We start from the raw sequence: 23177 nt of genomic DNA, 5'->3' as shown, positions 1-23177 counted from the left end.
AACATAACTTTATCAACTTCTTTTCACTGCTTTAATTACGATATTGTTCTCTAAAATAAAAAAGTTTTAGTGCAATATTTTCTTTATACAGAGTTATAAATTGGGATTTATGTTGTAAATCTTATTTATTTCTCCTTTCATGGTAAAAATTTTCAAATGAAATTTGCTCAAACGTACATTATTGTTATTGGTTTAAGTATACTATCAACAGAAAATGTGTTTGGTTTTTTTCTTTCATTTTCCACCAGAAAATTTGTGAGAGAGGGGAGAAAAGAAATGTTTGAGAGGGGTTGTTGAAAAGATAGCTTTGACAAAGAAATTGAAGATATGCATGAAGTTTTATTTTATTGTTACTGTTAAAAGAGATTATTCCGAATGGAAAGTGGCGAAAAAAAGGAGGCTTTTACAAAATAAGAAGAAAAGGAAATTGTTCTACTAAATCAAGTTCAATAGTATTACATGGTAGGAATAACAATGATAGTAAAATAAGAATTATATCCTCGTTCGTAAATTACAGAAACACCTAATCCTAAATGGTTGTTGCTCTCCTGATGTTGTTCTGATAAAAAATTGTGTGTCCCGCCATCCAACCCTCGCTTTTCATTTTTATCTATAGTATCGGAATTTTTCTTCTGTCTATTGGAAATTAATAATTTTCTTCCCTTTAAATGAACTCTTTTTGACAGTTTATTAATTTACAAATGTCAAATTCAATTTATTTTTTTCCCCTCTTTTTTGCAATTTGTTTTTAGACATTGAAAAGGTTCGCCGATACTTTGAAATGTGGGGAAACAAAGGATAACAAAGAAAATTAGATCTTTTGTTTCAAATTACTTTCGACAAATTTTTTTTCCATTTGGTGTTCTTTTTTAAACATTTGTTTAACAGTTGACTTTCTTTAGTGATTTGTTTTAGGGATTTTAAATTCGTTCATATGACATAAATCCGTTAAGATCTTTATGCGCACGGAATGTTTGTTTTTAAGTTTGCGTTTAAATGTTGCTGTAATTTTTAGTAAAAAAAAACTACTAATTTAATAGTAATAAATGACTGATTATTGCAGGGTTGACACATGTCAGGGAAGTCAGGAAATTCAGGGAAAAGTCAGGGAAATTAGAATTGCTCAGGGAAATCAGGGAAAAGTCAAGAATTTTTATTAAAAGTACTGGGAAAAATTTAATTTTTAGAATTTATAAGAAAATTCTGGATTTTTGTGTCTTTTTTGTTTACCTCATAAATTATGAAATTTACAAGAACTCTAATACGAAAGCTTCAACTTTTTCTATTTCTGACAATAATTTTTTTTTAAGTACACGGAGAGAGAATATATATTAAATTTTGTAAAAATATTTTCAAATTGGGGAAAAAGTGCGACAAAGCGAAATTTTGATAAAAAAAATACTAAACTTTAAAAAAATTTTTGTGAAATTTATTAAAGTTATATTAGAATTTAATTAATATTCTTGATATTTGATATAATTATACTAAATTTCACATAAGTTTTTTCAAAGTTTAGTATTTTTATATCAAAATTTCGCTTTGTCGCACTTTTTCCCCAATTTGAAAATATTTTTACAAAATTTAATATATATTCTCTCTCCGTGTAACTTAATTCTTGAAGAACTATCATAAAATTATTACTCATAAATTATTTAATGAATAATTTTACCTAAAAATTTCAAAATTAATTTAATTTCAAAAGAGTTGCGCTTACAATCTTCATAAATAGATGAACTTGAAAGGTTTTAATTAGAAATTTTAGAAAATATCAATTTTTTATGAATTAAAATAGAAATTTTAAGAACAACTAACTGATTACAGAAATTCAATAATTTTCAAAAAGTTTTTAAATTCTCGTCAAAATTTCAATTATCTTTATAAATAATAGAATTCTTCTCCAAAATTCAATTATTTTCAAAAAATTTAGTAAAATTCTTGCCAAAATTTCAATTATTTTCAAAAATTTTCCTCATTTCAATTATTTTTAACATCTATTTTAATCAATTTTTCCAAAAGAATTCAATTATTTAAACAAAATTTTAATAAAAATTTAACAGGAATTCAAATACTTTACTAATTTTTTATAAATTTCTTCACACCAATTCAATTATTTTTAATTTTTTAATGAAGTTTCTCGAAAGAATTCAAATATCTTCAGAAAATTGAAAAAAATTGTTCTGAGAAATTCAATTATTTCGAAAAATTTAAATAAAATTCTTTTAAAAATTCTATTATTTAAAAAAATTTTGACAAAATTCTTTACAAGATTTAGTTAATAAAATTGCAATTTTAACAAAAATTTCCTATACAATTCAATTATTTTCAATACAATTCTTCTTAAGAATTCAATTATTTAAAAAAAAAATTGGAATAAAATTCTTTGCAAGAAATCAATTATTTTTATAAATAATACATTTTTTCTCGAGAATTCAATTATTTTAAAAAATTTTGATAAAATGATATATAAATTTGAACAATTATAATAAAATTGATCGTAGAATACAATTATTGTCAAAAATGTTTGTAAAAATCTTCGAAACAATTCAATTATTTTAGTAAAAAATTAAATTCTTCAAAGCAATTCAATTATTTTCGTAAAAAAATAAAATTCATCGAAGTAATTTATTTATTTAAGAAATTTTAATAAAATTCTTCCCAGGAATTATTTTAAAAAAATTTTTTAATTCTTCTTCAGATTTCAATTATTTTCAATAATAATTGTTAATCATTATTTTAAAAAAAATTTGAATAAAATTCGAAACAAGCAATTAATTATTTTTATAAATAATAATATTTTTCTCCGGAATTTAATTATTTTCACAAATAAAATTCTTCACACGAAATCGATTCTTTAAAAACATTTTTTAATAAAATTCGATGCAAGAATTCAATTATTCTCATAAATAATAAAACTTATCGCAGAATTTCAATTATTATTTATACAATTTTAAATAAAATGATAGAAAATTGCATTTATTCTAAAAATTTTTGTTCAAATTCGCCGTAAAAATTCAATTATTTTAAAAAATTTTGATAAAATTCTTTATAAAAATTTATTTTTAAGAAATAATTTAATTATTTAATAAATTATTTATTTTTGTATCTATATAATTGAATTCTTGAAAATTTTTTAATAAAAATTGATTAAAAAATGAATTTTACTTAAAATTTAAAATTAAAATTGAATATTAAAAGCATTAGGTATAATGTGAATTTTTAGAAATAAAAAAGAATTTTGAAAAAGGTTCAAAATTAAAGTCTTTGAAAATTTGAATTTATAGTTACAATATTCTTATGATATAAAATAATGATATTATCACTCTGTCATCTTAAATTTATTATAAGTTATTGAATTTCAGAAGGTTTGAATTCGAAAATCTTAATTTCCATAGAAAAATAATGATTAAATATTTATTTAAAAAATAAATTATCGATGTTTTCGAATAATTTTACAATTACAGAAATTCGTAAATAAATGTAATAGAAAATTTTTCTGAGTACCTAATAATTTTTCAAGTAAATCAGAATATTCTTCAGGGTCAGGGAAAAAGTCCAAATTTTGTCTGGAAATCAGGGGAAAATAAAATAAAATTTTTGTGGCAACCCTGTATTATTCTTATTAGAATTAGAACTAGAATTAAAATTTGAATTTGATGAATTAGAATTAGAATTAGAATTAGAATTAGAATTAGAATTAGAATTAGAATTAGAATTAGAATTAGAATTAGAATTAGAATTAGAATTAGAATTAAAATTAAAATTAAAATTAAAATTAAAATTAAAATTAGAATTAGAATTAGAATTAGAATTAGAATTAGAATTAGAATTAGAATTAGAATTAGAATTAGAATTAGAATTTGAATTTGAATTTGAATTTGAATTTGAATTACAATTACAATTACAATGATTTATGAAAATTATAAAAATTCTCTTAATTTGTTCGTTTTCATTTTTTTTTACTCTTTATTTGAACTTATTTAATTTTACGATTAAAATTGGAGAAAAAATTGGATATGTTATTATGATAAATTACTACTATTATTGTTGTTGTATGCTCACCGTGAGGTCCTTCCGGAATCATAATTACCCTCAAAGCTACTGCCATTGGCACTGCTAAAGCTGCACTAATCAGCCAAATACCTCCGATGATTAGTTTAGCTTTCAGTTTGCTCGGCCTTGCACTGAAACATGTATTCAATTTATAAAATTAAAGTGCCTCATTAAATATCTATTCTAATTTCTTAAGTTTCATTAAATTTTTTACTTTTCTCATTTTTCTTCTGCATTGCAAAACATTTCAATATATTCCATTCGCATTTTATTCTATGTCGAAATTCTTATCTGTCAGAACTTGGAAAATTTGTCTTTAATCTTCTAAATTCCTTCTTTAAAAAAGAAAATATTTTTTAAAGAAAATACTTGCAGAAGTTAAATTAAAGTTAAATTAAAATTTAATTTTTATTATTTGTTCTTTTATTTAGAAGTAAAAAGAAAAATGAAAAATAAAATAACACTACAAGTTTCTGAGTGGAATTACTAATGCTTCATTGAATTGAATGTATGGATTAAATTATACATTGAAGTCGATAATACTAATTAGAAATTTGATATAGTTGGAAGTTTCCAGTTCATAAATTTTATTGAAAGCTTCGTTCGAAAATTTTGAAAATTAAACCGGAAATTACTTGTATACTGGCGACGAAAATAGTTTGGTACTAAATGAAATGAAGGGTCTTGAAAAGAAATCTTTGAAATTCGTAGAATTTAATATAAGAAATGTCATGGAGAGGGAGAATAAAGAAAAGCGATGTATTTGAACATCACACAATTGAAACACGATGTAGGGCGATATAGAGACGTTAAAGACAATAGAAATCTTAGGATATTTGAAATCGAGATAGAGAAAAAAAAACAAAATTAGGAACTTGATTTGTTGATGTAATTTATAAACAACCGGAACAAAATTAGGGTGTAAATTAGTGTACAGCTAATTAATTTTTAGATTTTTTTTGATTATTTTTATTCTTTTGAATTTTCTCCGTGGAATGATGGTTAAAGGAAAATTAAATAAAATCGTAGATTGTAGGTTCATTATTGCGAAGACAATTTGGAATATCGAAGTTAAAGTACAAATTAATTAATTTAATTACTAAGCAAATTAATTAAATTTATTAAGTAATTCAGTTTTTTACTATTTTTTACTATTTTGAATATTTTAAATATTTTAAATATTTTAAGTATTTTAAATCAACTTTTTTAAATCTAATGTCGTTAGATATTTTGCTTTATTTATATAGATGAAGTTAGAAAATTTTCTAAAGTGATAAGAATGTTTCGTAAAACTTTTAAAAACTGATTTAGGAATATCAATGTAGTTTGGAAAGAAACATACGTTACTCTTTTATATATATATATTTATTTTTTAAGTATTTTTCAAGTTTGAAACTCTCTTAAATTTTCCTTGAGCGTAGAAGAACCTTTATTCGCAGAACAAAACCCCGTACCAAAACTTTCATTTATTCCCTCCTCTCAACATAGACTTCGACTTTGACTTGGTTTTCACATATGAACACACGTGAATTTAATAGACAGTCACCAACACACACACACACAACTCCTGAAATCCGTTTTCAAGTGAATTTAAAATATAATCTAAGGTTGTTGTGAAATAGAAAGAAAATTAGCCTCTATGACAATATGTGCGCGACAAAAATTGATAAAAATAGAAGTAATTTTTTTTAAAAAAAAGTTAATTTAAAAACCAAAGTTTCACACTTTGGGAAAATTGTGGTTGTTCCCATTAAAAGAAAAATTACTTTTTGGGTAGGAAAATTATTCAGTTTGAATATTTCGAAAATATTTTTAACCTAAGAGGCGCTTGAATATTCCGCATGAAAATTATTAGTTAGAATATTTATTTCAGCGAATTTTATTAGATAAGATTTCCATATTATTTCCATAATATTCCATTTCCATAAGTTTTCGATGACTTTAAGTTAATCTAAATTTTTGCTTATAGCGTAAATTTAACATAGCAGAATATTAGGTCAGTGAATTTTTACTTAACAGAATTTTTAATTGACAAAATTTTTAATTAACAATCGTTTTATTTGAAAAGAAATTTAATCTAATGAAATTTTGATTTATCATAAATATTTAACTAAATCTTAATGAATCGAACTTTTAAATGTCAGAATTTTTGTTTTATCGAATTTTCATTTGTCTGAAATTTAAAAATAAAAATTAAATTGTTAGAAGTTTTAAAATACCGAAATATGAATTGTCAGTTTTTCTTTTTTCGAACAAACATTCGGCAGAAAGATTTCGGCGCGAATTTTAAAATTGATTTATCAGAGAATATTAAGAAAATAGTGATAGGTCAAATTTAGCGACGAAATCTTTCTGCTGAATATTAATTTTAACGTAAATTTCATTTGACATAAATATTATTTCATATGAAATTCATGCGACATAAATTTCATTAAATTGACAATTCATTTGGCATTTGAACATGTCCCGTTTATTATGAAAAATAAAATAAAATAAAATAAATTTAATTTTATTGACAAAAATTGTTATTGACATAAAGTTCGCTTAATATAAAATTTATTTGACATAATTCTCGCTTGACATAAAATTCATTTAACACAATTTTCATTTGACCTAAAGTTCCTTTGACATAGAAGTTATTTAACATAATTCTCATTTGACATAAAATTCATTTGACATAGATTTCAATTGACATAATCATTTGATAAAAAAATCATTTAACATAAATTTCATTTGACATAGATTTCAATTGACATAATCATTTGATATAAAAATTATTTGACATTAATTTCATTTGACATAAGATTCATTTGACATAAGATTCATTTGACATAAAAATCATTTGACATTAATTTTATTCGACATAAGATTCATTTGACATAAGATTCATTTGAAACAGATTTCATTTGACATAAATTTCATTGGACAAAAATATCGGCATTGATTTTAAAAGTAACCAATCAGATATTATCAAGAAAATTACGATTGACCAATTTTAAAATTCGCGCAAGTTTTTTTGTGTCAAATGAAATTTACGTCTAGTGATTTTTATGTCAAATGGGAAATCTGTTATTTAATGAATTTTACGTAACATTAAATGAACGTCAAATGAATTTTATATCAAGCGATATTTGTGGCTAAATTGATTTTTTGCGGAATTAAATTTTTGTCAAATAAATTTACTGTTTAATGATCGAACTTTACGTTAAATGGTTTAATGTCAAATAACTATGATGTTAAATAAGATTTCGGAAATATGCTCTCCCAAGATTTCTGATAAATTAAAATTCGATTAGATTTTTAAATAAAAATATTTTTTAGATAAAATATTGTTAATTAATAATTTTGACAATTGAAAATTAGGTTAAATAAAAATTCGATATTCTGCTAAATAAAATTTTCGGTAAAAATTCATCATAATTTAAAACCGGATATTTTTATATTATACTTAATTATTGTGCAATTTGTGGATAAAAATTATCCGACAGTAAAAAAGTAATTCAGTTTTTTATAAAAACTTTTCACTTATGATTATAACAAAAAGGAACATTTTGAATTTAATTTTGCGAATAAGAAAATTATCTCCTAATAAAAAAAAAGTTCTCCCTTCAAAATTGCATTTTAAAATATCTGATAGATTCTGAGTGTATAAAAAAAACTACTTTGAAAGTCTAAAAAGACGTAAATTTTCTTTTAAGGAAAAGTAATTCACTTATAATAAGAGAAGAAAAAAAAAATTTTGAATTTAAAGATCATTTGATTTAAAAGCAGGGAGAAAGAGAGAGAGAGAGAGAGAGTTATAAGAAGGTAAACTTTTTAAAAGCTTTGTAAAAAAAAATTGATTTTTTTCTCTTTGAAAAATTACTGATAACTTTATTTAAATAATGATTAGTGTCATAAACATAGTTTTTTCCCCAAGTTACCAGAATAATTATGCCTCTGTCTCATGTCAACGTCAGAATTCACATTTATTTTAAAAAAAGGAAATCACTAGGTACGCTTTTCGCTGATATAATCTGAGCCCCAAACGATAAATCAAGTGTCCGATAACCGGAAAGAAAAATTTCATGATATTTATACATCTTATTGATAATTTTATATTTAACAATCTTTTGAAAAAAATGAGTAATTATAATTTTTTATTGTAATTTTTCATTTCACTTTTTCTAGTTTGCCTTTATTGAAATATTTTTTTTTTGTTTTGTTTTACTTAAAAAAGGTTTTGCAATTAAATGTTAAGAGTGCAAGAATTTTATTTGTATTTTTTTGTACTAACCTTAAAGGTTTTAGTATAGCTCGATGTCGGTCAACAGCAATTGCTGTAAGGGTGAATACTGATACATTTACACACAAAGCTTGTACGAAAGGGCAAAATGGGCACATAAAGTGGGGTAAAATCCATCGTTGAAGTAAAGCTGCTTGAAACTGAAATTATTAATGCGATTAAAATAATTTCTTCCTGACTTTTTTATTAAAAATTGTTTCTTATTGGTTTTTCTTTCAAATGTTAAAAAAAGGAAGAGTGAGGAATATTAAAGTATGTCTACTTTAGATTTTCAGATATGATTTTATTTATTTTTTTTATTAAGAATAGAGATGAAAGAAACTTTTTCTATTGTTATATTTGAAAAAAAGCTTGACGACTTTAAGGACTCTTGAATCTTTTCCAGTCATGAAGGATATATTTAATATTTGTATTCATACTCTTTAAAATGTTGAAAAAATTGAAAAAAACACACAAAGTAATTTCAAAATTTCTCTTTGAAAATTTTATCTGTACTTTAACTTTAGTAATAAACCTGAAAAACTAATAAACGTCGAAACTAAATTCTTCTTTTTTAAATTCTTTGTTTAATTCATTTTTTTAGTTTTCTTCTAAATTCCTTCTTTCTATATATTTCACTAAAAAGTGTTACTCGCATGAAATGCTAATAGGCCAGTCGGTGAGTGCAAAAAGTGCACAAAAGTGCAACTGGAAAAGTCTCAATAGTTTCTTGTAGTTTGGGGGCCCCATATAAGAGCCCCATGGTTTGCTCTCGATTTCCGGTTGCAAAAAATAGTGTAAACAATCGTCAAAGTTCGAGAAACGTAGTTTTTCGATGACCCTTGCTTCCGGTTAAATTTTAGAGGAAAAAGTTGTTATTGAAAGTTGTAGAGCCTAAAAATACCTTTCAAATGATTGGTCATACGTTGAAAAAGGTTAATTAGTTTAGTTGCAAATGAATTTAAACCATTAAAAATAGCACTTTTTTAATTGTTTAATAACTTTGTTAATAATTATTGAATTTGTTTACAACTCACCAGGAATATTCTCCTTGCGAAGCTGAATAAATTAAAAAAAAAGTCAACTCGATCGGACAAATAGTTTATGTTTTATTCCATTTGTTAACTAAAAACATGAAATTTTTCAACAGAATTTCCCCACTTTTGGACCTGCGAATTTCGTTTTTTTTTCTTCGAGAGTACAGTTTAGGAGTCAAACTTTGATTCCATTTAAATGGGAAATTGATTTTTTTTATCTAAGTGCATAATAATAGACGTTAAAAAAGGGTATGTTTTTTTGACATAAACAAATGGAATAACTCAGTCAATTTTCACTTTATCGATTTGGTGTAAAGGGATTTAAATTTCATTCGTTTTCACAAAACTTTTCCAAAAAAAAATCCGACCTAGCTTCAAGGAGGGGGGAGTTAGTTTATTTTTTTCAAAAAATTCCTGACTAGTTAATTATCAATATTTTTAATTGCAATTCATACCACTTATAGTTCAATGTATGTATTTTATGAAAAAAAATTGGACATAAGGTTTTGTGCATTTATTTTTAATTTATATCAAGTAAAAGTAAATGTATCCATTTTTCAACCTCTGAACGGCGGAGTGGGGGTACTCGGAGGAGCGTGATTCTCGCCGCCACAACTGAATTTAGCTGTTCAAATTTGCAAAAATGGTCATAACTTCGTTAATTATTTACCGATTTTTATCTTTCTTTTTTTAATTTGATGTATTTTTTTACGCTGAATCCAAAAATAATTTTATATGTTTTCAAAATACAATATTTTTAATAATAAGAAAGAAAAAATTTTTAACAACAAATTTTTAATTATTATTTATCATATTTGACAAAAAATTCTTTTCGTACATATAATTCCATTGAATTTAAAATAATATTATGACATAAAAAAATTAAAATTAATTATATATAAGTGTGTAGGCATCAGGTTCACATATGCACACCTGTTCAACTATCAATACAACGATGCTACACACTTATATATAATTAATTTTAATTTTTTTATGTCATAATATTATTTTAAATTCAATGGAATTATATGTACGAAAAGAATTTTTTGTCAAATATGATAAATAATAATTAAAAATTTGTTGTTAAAAATTTTTTCTTTCTTATTATTAAAAATATTGTATTTTGAAAACATATAAAATTATTTTTGGATTCAGCGTAAAAAAATACATCAAATTAAAAAAAGAAAGATAAAAATCGGTAAATAATTAACGAAGTTATGACCATTTTTGCAAATTTGAACAGCTAAATTCAGTTGTGGCGGCGAGAATCACGCTCCTCCGAGTACCCCCACTCCGCCGTTCAGAGGTTGAAAAATGGATACATTTACTTTTACTTGATATAAATTAAAAATAAATGCACAAAACCTTATGTCCAATTTTTTTTCATAAAATACATACATTGAACTATAAGTGGTATGAATTGCAATTAAAAATATTGATAATTAACTAGTCAGGAATTTTTTGAAAAAAATAAACTAACTCCCCCCTCCTTGAAGCTAGGTCGGATTTTTTTTTGGAAAAGTTTTGTGAAAACGAATGAAATTTAAATCCCTTTACACAAAATCGATAAAGTGAAAATTGACTGAGTTATTCCATTTGTTTATGTCAAAAAAACATACCCTTTTTTAACGTCTATTATTATGCACTTAGATAAGAAAAATCAATTTCCCATTTAAATGGAATCAAAGTTTGACTCCTAAACTGTACTCTCGAAGAAAAAAAAACGAAATTCGCAGGTCCAAAAGTGGGGAAATTCTGTTGAAAAATTTCATGTTTTTAGTTAACAAATGGAATAAAACATAAACTATTTGTCCGATCGAGTTGACTTTTTTTTTAATTTATTCAGCTTCGCAAGGAGAATATTCCTGGTGAGTTGTAAACAAATTCAATAATTATTAACAAAGTTATTAAACAATTAAAAAAGTGCTATTTTTAATGGTTTAAATTCATTTGCAACTAAACTAATTAACCTTTTTCAACGTATGACCAATCATTTGAAAGGTATTTTTAGGCTCTACAACTTTCAATAACAACTTTTTCCTCTAAAATTTAACCGGAAGCAAGGGTCATCGAAAAACTACGTTTCTCGAACTTTGACGATTGTTTACACTATTTTTTGCAACCGGAAATCGAGAGCAAACCATGGGGCTCTTATATGGGGCCCCCAAACTACAAGAAACTATTGAGACTTTTCCAGTTGCACTTTTGTGCACTTTTTGCACTCACCGACTGGCCTATAATATGACGCGAAGGAAATATACTTGTAGATGGTATATTCCTCCCTGTGGGGAATGAAAATATCCCCAGTGAAACATAGAGATGTAGTTTAAGAATATTTGGAATTATTTTAGTAATAGGAAGGATGTGTTATACTTGACGTTTTAATAAGGAAAATATTTGAAAAATGTAAATACGGAATTTTTTTTTTTGTGTACATTAAGAATTAATAAAACGTATAAAGAAGCAAAAAAGAAAGATTAATTATTGAAGAAGCAAAATTGTTTAATAGTATCAAATTGCAGGTAAATTTAACACTTTCTGTAATTTGTAAATTGTGATTGTAGGGATGGTTCGTTATGCACTTTCTGAAAAAGGGTCTCTAATTAGTGAAACGTCTCTTATTCCTGTCTTCTTCTAATTTTATGTTTCAGAAAAAAGAATTCACCACTATACGTGTGTTTCAACTTAGATTTGCAAATTGTCGTTTACGATTTTAGATTCTTTGACATTAGGGAGGAATAGAATTTGTGGAAAAGAATTTTAAAGAATTTTGAAGGATTTTTAGCTATAAAGAGGATTAATTTTAAACTATTAGTTAACTTTTAAAGAGAAAAAAAATAAGTAACGTAAAAGTTGACTTTTACTATTTACAAACCAAAACCTAAACTGTCAGGAACAGTGCAGGCTTCGCACTCATCTACTAAAACCTACTATTTACTACTTTTTTTACGTAATGCTACTATTTTTGGGTACTTTTTTAGATTTCAGTCACTAAAATCTACTATTTCTGTTTTTTTTTGAATCTCCACTACTTTATATTCGCTAATAGTAGAAATAAAAAAACTATTCTCAAAAATTATAATTAAATTCTTTAAAACGATTCAATTATTTTCAAAAAATATTTGAAATTCAATTATTTTCAATATTTAGTATTTTTATAAAATTTCGCAAAAAAAATCAATTATTTAAAGAAAAATTGATAAAATTCATCCAAAATTCAATTATTTTCATAAATAATAAAATTTCCACGGAAATTCAATTAATTTTGAATAACATTTTCAAAAAAATTTCAAAAAAAAATCAATTATTTAACAAAATTTTTAATTTTTTATACAATTCTTTGCAATATTTCAATTACTTTCACTAATAATAACATTTTTCATGGAAATTCGATTTTTTTAAAAAATTCAATTATTTAGATAAATAATAAAACTCATCGAAGAATTTCAATTATTTTTAATACTATTTTGAATTAATAAATCAAAAAATTCAATTATTTTCACAAATAAAGTTTTTAATAAGAATTCAATTATTTAAAATAAAATAAAATTCCTATACTGAATTCAATTATTTTCAAAAATAACAAAATTTTTCACAGAAATTCAATTATTTTTATAAATAATAACATTCTTTGCAACTATTCAATTATTTTTATAAATATTAAAACTCATCGCAGGATTTCAATACTTTTTAATACAATTTTACAGAAATTGCTCAAAAAATGTAATTATTATTATTAAAAATTTAATTTCAATTCCTTGAAAAAATCAATTATTTACAAAAATATTAGAATTTTTCCCAAGAATTCAATTATTTTAAAGTGTTTTAATAAAATTGTTTACAAAAATTCAATTATTTTCAAAAACAATAAAAATTTTTTACAGAAATTCAATTCTTTTTAAAAATTTGAACAAAATTTTTCGCAATAATTCAATTATTTTTATAAATAATAAAATTCATCGCAGGATTTCAATTATTTTTAATACAATTTTACAGAAATTGCTCAAAAAATGTAATTATTCTTAAAAATTTAATTTCAATTCCTCGAAAAAATCAATTATTTATGTTTTCAATTTATGTGTTCAATTAAAATGTTTTTATTTAAATTCTTTGGAAGAATTCAATTATTTACAAAAGTATTAAAATTTTTCACAGGAATTCAACTATTTTCAAATATTTTAATAAAATTTTTTTGAGATAATTCAATTATTCTTTAAGATTTTAATAAAATTCTTCTTTAAAATTCAATTATTTACATAGATATGGAATTCTTCGAAAGAATTCAATTATGTCGATAAATAACAAAATTATTCCCGAAAATTCAATTATTTTGAGTCATTTTAATAAAATTCGTTGCAGGGATATAATTAATTTTAAAACAATTTTACAGGAATTGCTCAAAAAATGTTATTATTCTTAAAAATTTAATTTCAATTCCTGGAAAAATCAATTTTTTAAAAAAATGTTTTTTAAAATTCTTTTGAAAAATTCAATTGTTTACAAAAATATTAGAGTTTTTCAATTATTTAAAATACAAATTTTAATTAATTTTTTTTGAGATAATTCAATTATTCTTTTAGATTTTTAAGAATTCAATTATTTTCATAATTAATTCTTTGAAAGAATTCAATTATTAAAGATAAATAACAAAATTCTTCCTGAAAAATCAATTATTTTGAGGCATTTTAATAAAATTCTTTGCAAAATTCAATTATTTTTATAAATAACAATATTCATCAAAAGAAGTCAATTATTTTTAAAAGTAATATATTTTTTTTTTGGAAATTCAATTATTTAAAAAAATTCTAAGAAATTGTTAGCAAGAATTCAATTATTTTCATAAATAATAAAATGCTTTTTAGGAATTTAATTATTTTCAAAAAAATGTAATAAAATACCAGACAGATATTCAATTACATATTGTTAACAATTTTAATACAATTCTTTTTAAAATTTAATTAATTAAAAAACTTTTCGCAATTCAATGATTTTCAATATCTACGATTTTCATAAAATTTCCAAACAGAATTTAATTGTTGAAAAAATTTTTTGTAATAATCTTCGTAAGAATTTAATTTTTTTCATGAATAATAAAAGTTTCTCAGGATTTTAATTATTTAAATTAAATTTTTCATGAATAGTAAAAATTGGTTACAGGAATTCAATTTATTAGCAGAATAAGAAAGAAGTACAAATTTTTAACGAAAATTGTGAAAAAGTCAGGAAAATAAAATATAGAATGGAATTCTTGTCAGTTTTGTGAAGTGTCTAAATCGAGTTTTTTTTACTACTTTTTTTAGGTTGAAAGCTACTTTTTTAAAATTAATTATCGATTGCGAAGTCTGTTCTCTGTGTATTTCTGTCAATTTTCACTAATTTCGAACGTAACAACTTCTACTCAAAAAATAGTGAAAGTTGTCAAAAAAGCGCAAAAGTTCCTTGACAATTTAGATTTTATTATAATTTTATTTATTATTTATTATAATTTTATTTATAATTTTGTTATAATTTTTATTTATAATTTTATTATAAATTTTATTTATAATTTTATTATAATTTTTATTCATAATTTTATTTATTATTTTATTTAATTTACTTTGTGAATAGTAAAAGCTGCACTACACGTTTCCCCAGTAGTAAAAGGCCCTTTAATATTTTTATCTATTTTATTTCTGAATTTTTATTTCTTAAATGAAAAGATTCAAAAGTTTTGTGCGGTGTAAGTATGTCTCTTGAAAATCTTGAAGCATCATCCCTATTTTATAGAATATAATAATAATATTTCTTGCGTTGTACTCGTATGAATTTACAGTAAAGAATAAGAAGATTAATTTTATTGTATAACTTACTTGAAAGGGAATTGCAAACAGTCCTATGACAATGTCAGCAAATGCTAGATTGGCAATGAAGCAGTTTGTGACACTTTGCATACGCTTTGAAGTTGCAATGATCCACATCACAAGAGCGTTGCCGACAACGGCTAAGACGGAAATAGTTCCGTAACATATACTCAAGAGTACAATTATTCCTGCAGGAACATCGTAAAGGATATCTGTAAGGAAAAGGGAAAATAAAGTTAAAAAAAAAATTTAACTTTGCTGCTTTTTTATTCTCTCTTCAATTTTATAAAACAGCTGTTAAAAAATTTATAATCAGAATATTTTCAAAGCAGGACTCTTCCAGTATTTAGTATCTGCTACTCTTTTCACTCACGACAAAAATTATCTAAATATCTCCAATTTTAAAATTTTGTAAATATTATTCGTATATTTTTTTGTTTGGAATAATTTTTTTGTTAGGAATAGTTTTTTTGTTTGAAACAATTTTTTTGTTTGGAATAATTTTTCTGTTTGGAATGTAAGAGAAGGCGAAAGAAGACGAAAAGAATTTTTATATTTTGTGAGATAGTATCATTGTCCCCTTTTGATACGATAGAAAAAGAAAAAAAAACTGGACAGTTTATATTTGATGCGTATTTTAAAGCAAACAACCGATGTAGAAAGGTCAGAAAAAGGATGCGCGGGAATTTTACACAACATAAAAACAAGATCTCTTGAACGGACGATCCGATTTAGAAAGGGATTCGTTTTAGAAAATACCCTTTTATATCATCTCGACCTCAAGAAGTAGGTGATACGGTCGGGCTTATACGACCAACCCAAAGGCTTAAGCTTAGCTCAGTGGAAACAGAATTTTCTGTAAAGAATACATTTCACTAGATTGTGTACGCATTGCCCCCCTCCTTTATCAAAAGAAGTATAATTGATTTTTCTTGTACTTCTTTTATATTCTATTTCACACGCAATATAATCCTATACAAGAGGACATTTTTTTCTTCTTCTTTTTTCTATAAATAATCCTTTACCAATTTTTACTTTAAAAATTTCAAAAGTATGGGTACTTTCTTTCTGTAGATTTCTCTTTATGTTTCTCTTTACATTTCTATATTTTCCACATGTTTATATATTTTATTTTTGCATATACTTTGAAGTGTGGGTGTAGGGGAGTAAAAGGAAAAGTATTACACAAATTTTGTGAAAAGGATTTTTAATTTTCTTCTTAGATTAAAAATTGTTTTTTTTGTTTTTCCAGGGCTCGAATTAGGTTCGTAAATTCCGTAAAGGTCCGTAAATTTGCTTCATGTCCGTCAAAGTCAGTTTTTTTTGAGAAAAAGGTCCGTAAAGTCCGTAATTTAATAGAAAAAGAACGAGAATTTCGTAAATTGTAAACGATATATAATTTCGAGAATTTTAGAAAAATTACAAATAATTGCAGAAATTCAATTATTTTTAAAAGTAAAAAAATTCTTAGCAGAGAATTTTTTAGTTTTTTCTTAGTTCAAGAATTTTTAAAAATTCCTGGCAAAATTTCAATTATTCTTAGAAATAATAAAATTCTTCTTCAAAATTCAATTATTTTCAAAAATTTTTTTAAAATTCTCCTCAAAATTTTAATTATTTTTAGAAAAAATAAAATACTTCTCCGAAATTAAATTATTTTCGAAAATTTTAAAATAATTCTTGGCAAAATTACAATTATTTTCAAAAAAATTTTTAAATTCTTGGCAAAATTTCAATTATTTTCAAAATTTTTTTTAAATTCTTGGCAAAGTTTTAATTATTTTCAAAAAATTTCCTCAATTCAATGATTTTCAGTATCTACTATTTCAATAAAAAATTTGCAAAAGAATTAAATTATTTAAAAAAAATGTTGATAAAATTCTACGCAAACATTTAATTATTTTCAAAAATTGTACATATTCAAATAAATTTTAGATAATAATTAAATATTAGTTAATCATTCGTGCTTGAAATTTTTAGAAATAATTGAATTTTGAAAAGGTTTCAAATTAAAATCTTTGAAAATCTGAAAATTTTTCATATTTTTAACAAACAATTCTGCGGAATTAATGAATTTGAAAATTCTCAAAGAACTTTTTCAAAAATTATTAAAATTAATGCATTTATAGAAGAACTTTATTTAAAAACACAAAAAAAAATTTTATTTTGGAAAAGTTACAAATTATAAATGAAATGCATAAATTTAATTATTTTCAAGAGTAATAACATTCTTCGTAAAAATTAAATATTGTTGAAACATACTAAAATTCTTTTTAGGAATTCAATTATTTTCATAAATAATAAAACTCATCGCAGAATTTCAATTATTTTTAATACAATTTTAATCAAATTTCTCGAAAAATGTAATTATTCTTAAAATTTTTATTAAAATTCGTCAAAAGAATTCAATTATTTAAAAATTTGTTGATAAAAAATTCTTTATGAAAATTCAATTTTAAGAAACCTTCAATTATTCAATAAGTTATTTATTTTTGTATTTAAATAATTGAATTCTAGTAGAATTTTCTAATAAAAATATATTAAAATATTATTTAATATATATATTTAATTGAACAATTTACGAATAATTTGAATTTCGTAAAATTGAATATTGTAAACAAATGAATTTGAAAATAGTCAAAAAACTTTTTTGAAAATTATTAAAAATAATTGACTTAAAGAAGAATTTTAGTTTAAAATTCTGGAAAATAATAATTTAATTAAAATGATGAAAATAAATTTGAAGTACAATATTCTTATAATATAAAATAATGATTTTATCACTGGGCCATTTTTAAATTATTATTATAAAACATGAAGAAATTGATAACTTCGAGTCGAAGACTCGGAGTGATCGATATCTTCATGTTTTATAATTATGAAAAATTTTAATTTATAGTTTTAAGTAAAATGTTCTCTGGTTATATTTTTGTCAGCAATTGGTCCGTAAATTAATTATTAATTAAATTTTTCCTTTTTTGAATTTCGCGCCAGTAGAGTTCATTAAATTGCCGCCTAGACGGCGTGAAAATTCTCTCACAAACGGAATGAAGTGAATAGAGCCCATGAAAATACTGATACAAATATTGACATAAATCACAAAAATATAAATATTAATGCTATAAAAAAATTCGTTTACAAAAATTATTATACATATTACAAAAATAATTTTGAAAATTTACCTTGATCATCATAAGAATCATTATTAATTAACCAGTGAGTAGTGTTGTACACAGGTGGCCACCATATATCAGGACCTCCTTCTTCTGGTGACCACGAATCATTCATAATGAAACCAAATATCTGAAACAATTACGAAAGAGAAATATCGAGTTTAATAAATATCGAGAAGAATATCTCCTATTTTTCTGTTCATTATTATTTTAACGATAACAGTAATTTATTGACAATGTTAAAAATAGAAATACAAATAATAATATTAGTATAAATAAACATTCAATCGAACAAGTTCTTCATAAACCAATATTTGATGTTGGGGAATTAAAAAGAGAAACAAGTCAAAAAACAGTTGAATTATTTTTCGTGTTTTACGTTCATGTTTTTTTTTTGGTTCAGAAAATAAATATTGACCCTCTCATTCATTCGTTTGGAAGACCTTCGCATACTATTCTTTTTTGCTTCCATTCCTCGAAAATAAAATTTTTTTATAAATCTGTTATTTATAGTAAGCTCTTATTTATTTATTTAGTTTTATTATTTATTTTTCACTGTATTTATTTATTGGGTATAAAATCCTTGTATACTAGTTTGTAAGTTTGATTTAAATCCAATCGGCTTCTAGTTTAACATAATATAACATATAGGATAAAATGAATTTATGTTCAAGAACATTCCATTCGAATTGAATTTCGTGTTAGTTTCTTGGACTATTGAATTATGTTATCTTCATGGTATCTGGTAAACAGTGTATGAGGAATAGTTTTGAAAATTTCACTTTACTCACATACACTGCTTTGTTGTTAATAGTACAAAAATCTTCCAAATTTTACCCTTCACTTAAAAATGTCGATAAAAATTAAATTTATCTTTAATTAATTAATTAGGACAATTTCAAAATTAATTATTACGTTACTTAATAAATTATTTATAATTATATTTTATATGATATTCCGAAGTAAAATTGCATCGAGGTGAAAATAGTAAATATAAAATTATAATTATTATTATTAGGGCATTATATATTTGTTAACTCGTTCATAAAAGAATAATAAATACAATAAGAATAAGAATAATGATGGTTATTAATCCGGTCGGACATTTTGATTGTTCATTATATAAGAAAAGGAATCGAATAGTGACTATAAATATTGAATATCGATTGTTTTTAAATTGAAAATAGTTGTATGATTTGTTAGGGGAAAATATGAATTTTCTTTTTTAAAAGAAGAAGTACTTTCTCATTATGATGTGAATGGTAAAAAGTAAAACAAAAGTGTCAGACGTGAATATTGAGAGAGGCCTTCATCGAATTGCTTTATAAAGCTTCGGAAGATTATTGTCTACAGTCTTGGGCATTCAGTGTGAACTTTTGCAATGAGGGTGAAATTGGAATCTTTGAAGGAATTTCGCTTTCTCACGACTCTTTTAAACGCTTTCGATGCTGTGTTCAAGCACCCCCAAGATCCAAGTTTGCCCTTCAATGATTAGAATGATACTAGTGATCTTTTTTCCAAAAAAAAACGAAAGAAAAAAAAAAGGTTTCTCTTTCATATAACCTTCTTCAGCTTTGTTGTGCTTTCTTGAGCACTCGTCTCGATCGAGCATCACTTTCTTTTATGAAGGAAAAAATCATTTTTGTATTGTATGATATATATACACACTTTTCTTCTAATACTACTCTATATCTATATGTACAGATATTGTCGATATAGACTATGTATATATGCTATGTATGTACTATATATAGAGTCTCGCTATTTATTTGATTCTCGAACCGAATATGTGTGAAAATGAGAAAATACCCTCTTAAGTATTTGTCAGATCCGCATCTTTTACAGGTGCATTTATCCATGAAGAAATATTTTCCCACAGTATTTTCCGCTATCTGAAGCATACACGCGATATTTTTTTTTTCAAAATGTTGAATTACAGCTGGGCAATAAAAGATTCTGGCTTTTTTGCTGTTTTCTAAGTGCACTTTGTGAAAAGAAGTTTTCTTTCTATTTTAAATAGATTCAATTTATATTAGTTTTTGTATTCATTTTGGGTGAATGTATTTTATTCATCTCTGTATAAAGTTTTGAACGTTCAAACTCAGTCAAAAAGAAGAAATTCTATACACTGTAAAAACAAAGTCTTAAAGTATACTTATGGCTTAAACGTGCTTTTTTCTTGAATTCAACTCATTTTTGAGCTTAAAATAAAAATTAGACAAAAATCTATTTCAAAATGAGAAATTTAGTCAGTAATATTACAAGACTAATACAAGTTGTTTTAGTCGAAATCAGGATAAAAAAGACATATTTTTTACAGTGTTGAATTTTACAACAGTCACAAAATAATTAGTGTAAAGCAAGCAGATTTCCGTTGCAACAAAAAAGTTTTGAATGATTTAACTAAATAAATGTAATGCCGTATAATTAACAAAACAGTTGTTTGATTCAATTAAAATTTTACAACATTATAGCAATTTAAATGATTATCAGCCCCATAGAATTATCAGACATAAGAAAAAATAAATTTAAACAACCTTCTTCCACAAACTCTGATTGACTGATTGAATACGGGTGCAACTGCTACTACTTAAAGTTACAATAAAATTTTCTATCCACCAGAATGTTGTTCAGTAACATCTTGGATACAACACGTGTGATTTTTAACTGATAAAAAATTATTCGAATTAGAGAAAATAAATTTTCATTTTCGTTTTTACAAAATTTCAATTGTCTGATAGCATTCGGGTGGTGGTGCTACTACTTAAAAATTGAAATAAAATTCTCTATTCTTCAGGATTGCGTAGGGCTCAGTCCCTACTAGAACTCGGGTGACTTTCAGGTGATTAGAATTTTTATTTTTGGAAGAAATAAATTTTTATTTTCATTTAAAAAAAATTTCAATTGTCTGATAGCATTCGGGTGGTGGTGCTACTACTTAAAAATTGAAATAAAATTCTCTATTCTTCAGGATTGCGTAGAGTTCAGTCCCTACTAGAACTCAGGTGATTTTCAGATGATTAGAATTTTTATTTTTGAAAGAAATAAATTTTTTATATATTTTTTAACAAATTTCAATTGCCTGATAGCATTCGGGTGGTGGTGCTACTACTTAAAAATTGAAATAAAATTCTCTATTCTTCAGGATTGCGTAGGGCTCAGTCCCTACTAGAACTCAGGTGATTTTCAGGTGATTAGAATTTTTATTTTTGGAAGAAATAAATTTCTTATATATTTTTAAACAAATTTCAATTGTCTGATAGCATTCGGGTGGTGGTGCTACTACTTAAAAATTGAAATAAAATTCTCTATTCTTGAGGATTGCGTGGGGCTCAGTCCCTACTAGAACTCAGGTGATTTTCAGATGATTAGAAATTTTATTTTTGGAAGAAATAAATTTTTATTTTCATTTTAAACAAATTTCAATTGTCTGATAGCATTCGGGTGGTGGTGCTACTACTTAAAAATTAAAATAAAATTCTCTATTCTTAAGGATTGCGTAGGGCTCAGTCCCTACTAGAACTCAGGTGATTTTCAGGTGATTAGAATTTTTATTTTTGGAAGAAATAAATTTTTATTTTCATTTTAAACAAATTTCAATTGTCTGATAGCATTCGGGTGGTGGTGCTACTACTTAAAAATTGAAATAAAATTCTCTATTCTTGAGGATTGCGTAGGGCTCAGTCCCTACTAGAACTCAGGTGATTTTCAGATGATTAGAAATTTTATTTTTGGAAGAAATAAATTTCTTATATATTTTTAAACAAATTTCAATTGTCTGATAGCATTCGGGTGGTGGTGCTACTACTTAAAAATTGAAATAAAATTCTCTATTCTTCAGGATTGCGTAGGGCTCAGTCCGAGCTAGAACTCAGGTGATTTTCAGGTGATTAGAATTTTTATTTTTGGAAGAAATAAATATTTATTTTCATTTTAAAAAAATTTCAATTGTCTGATAGCATTCGGGTGGTGGTGCTACTACTTAAAAATTGAAATAAAATTTTCTATTCTTCAGGATTGCGTAGGGCTCAGTTACTGCTAGAACTCAGGTGATTTTCAGATGATTAGAAATTTTATTTTTGGAAGAAATAAATTTCTTATATATTTTTAAACAAATTTCAATTGTCTGATAGCATTCGGGTGGTGGTGCTACTACTTAAAAATTGAAATAAAATTCTCTATTCTTCAGGATTGCGTAGGGCTCAGTCCCTACTAGAACTCAGGTGATTTTCAGATGATTAGAATTTTTATTTTTGAAAGAAATAAATTTTTTATATATTTTTTAACAAATTTCAATTGTCTGATAGCATTCGGGTGGTGGTTCTACTACTTAAAAATTGAAATAAAATTCTCTATTCTTCAGGATTGCGTAGGGCTCAGTCCCTACTAGAACTCAGGTGATTTTCAGGTGATTAGAATTTTAATTTTTGGAAGAAATAAATTTTTATTTTCATTTTAAACAAATTTCAATTGTCTGATAGCATTCGGGTGGTGGTGCTACTACTTAAAAATTGAAATAAAATTTTCTATTCTTCAGGATTGCGTAGAGTTCAGTCCCTACTAGAACTCAGGTGATTTTCAGATGATTAGAATTTTTATTTTTGAAAGAAATAAATTTTTATTTTTTTTTAAACAAATTTCAATTGTCTGATAGCATTCGGGTGGTGGTGCTACTACTTAAAAATTGAAATAAAATTCTCTATTCTTAAGGATTGCGTAGGGCTCAGTCCCTACTAGAACTCAGGTGATTTTCAGGTGATTAGAATTTTTATTTTTGGAAGAAATAAATTTTTATTTTCATTTTAAACAAATT

The 23177-nt window shown here is 24.2% G+C and overlaps 2 protein-coding genes across 4 annotated transcripts in view; one reads left to right on the top strand and one right to left on the bottom strand.

The window, feature by feature from the left end:
- Positions 1 to 23177, top strand: part of LOC122511616 (keratin-associated protein 19-2-like) — a 117829-nt gene that overhangs the window by 37432 nt on the left and 57220 nt on the right. The gene's annotated exons all lie outside the window — the stretch shown is intronic.
- LOC122511614 (RYamide receptor) overlaps positions 1 to 23177 on the bottom strand; it is a 55893-nt gene that overhangs the window by 13608 nt on the left and 19108 nt on the right. For both annotated transcript variants that reach the window (XM_043626983.1, XM_043626985.1), the window contains exons 2-5: positions 18374 to 18494; positions 15201 to 15403; positions 8327 to 8475; positions 4060 to 4181 (exon numbers count right to left, since the gene is read on the bottom strand). In XM_043626983.1, the coding sequence (XP_043482918.1) occupies positions 4060 to 4181; positions 8327 to 8475; positions 15201 to 15403; positions 18374 to 18479 (580 nt within the window). In that variant the 5' untranslated portion in view covers positions 18480 to 18494. The remainder of the gene's footprint in view (positions 1 to 4059; positions 4182 to 8326; positions 8476 to 15200; positions 15404 to 18373; positions 18495 to 23177) is intronic.

Source organism: Leptopilina heterotoma, unplaced genomic scaffold, assembly GCF_015476425.1.
Source record: "Leptopilina heterotoma isolate Lh14 unplaced genomic scaffold, ASM1547642v1 Lhet_88, whole genome shotgun sequence".
Taxonomy (NCBI): domain Eukaryota; kingdom Metazoa; phylum Arthropoda; class Insecta; order Hymenoptera; family Figitidae; genus Leptopilina; species Leptopilina heterotoma.
The sequence above is the reverse complement of the archived record's forward strand: the minus strand, read 5'-3'. Positions and strand labels throughout refer to the sequence as shown.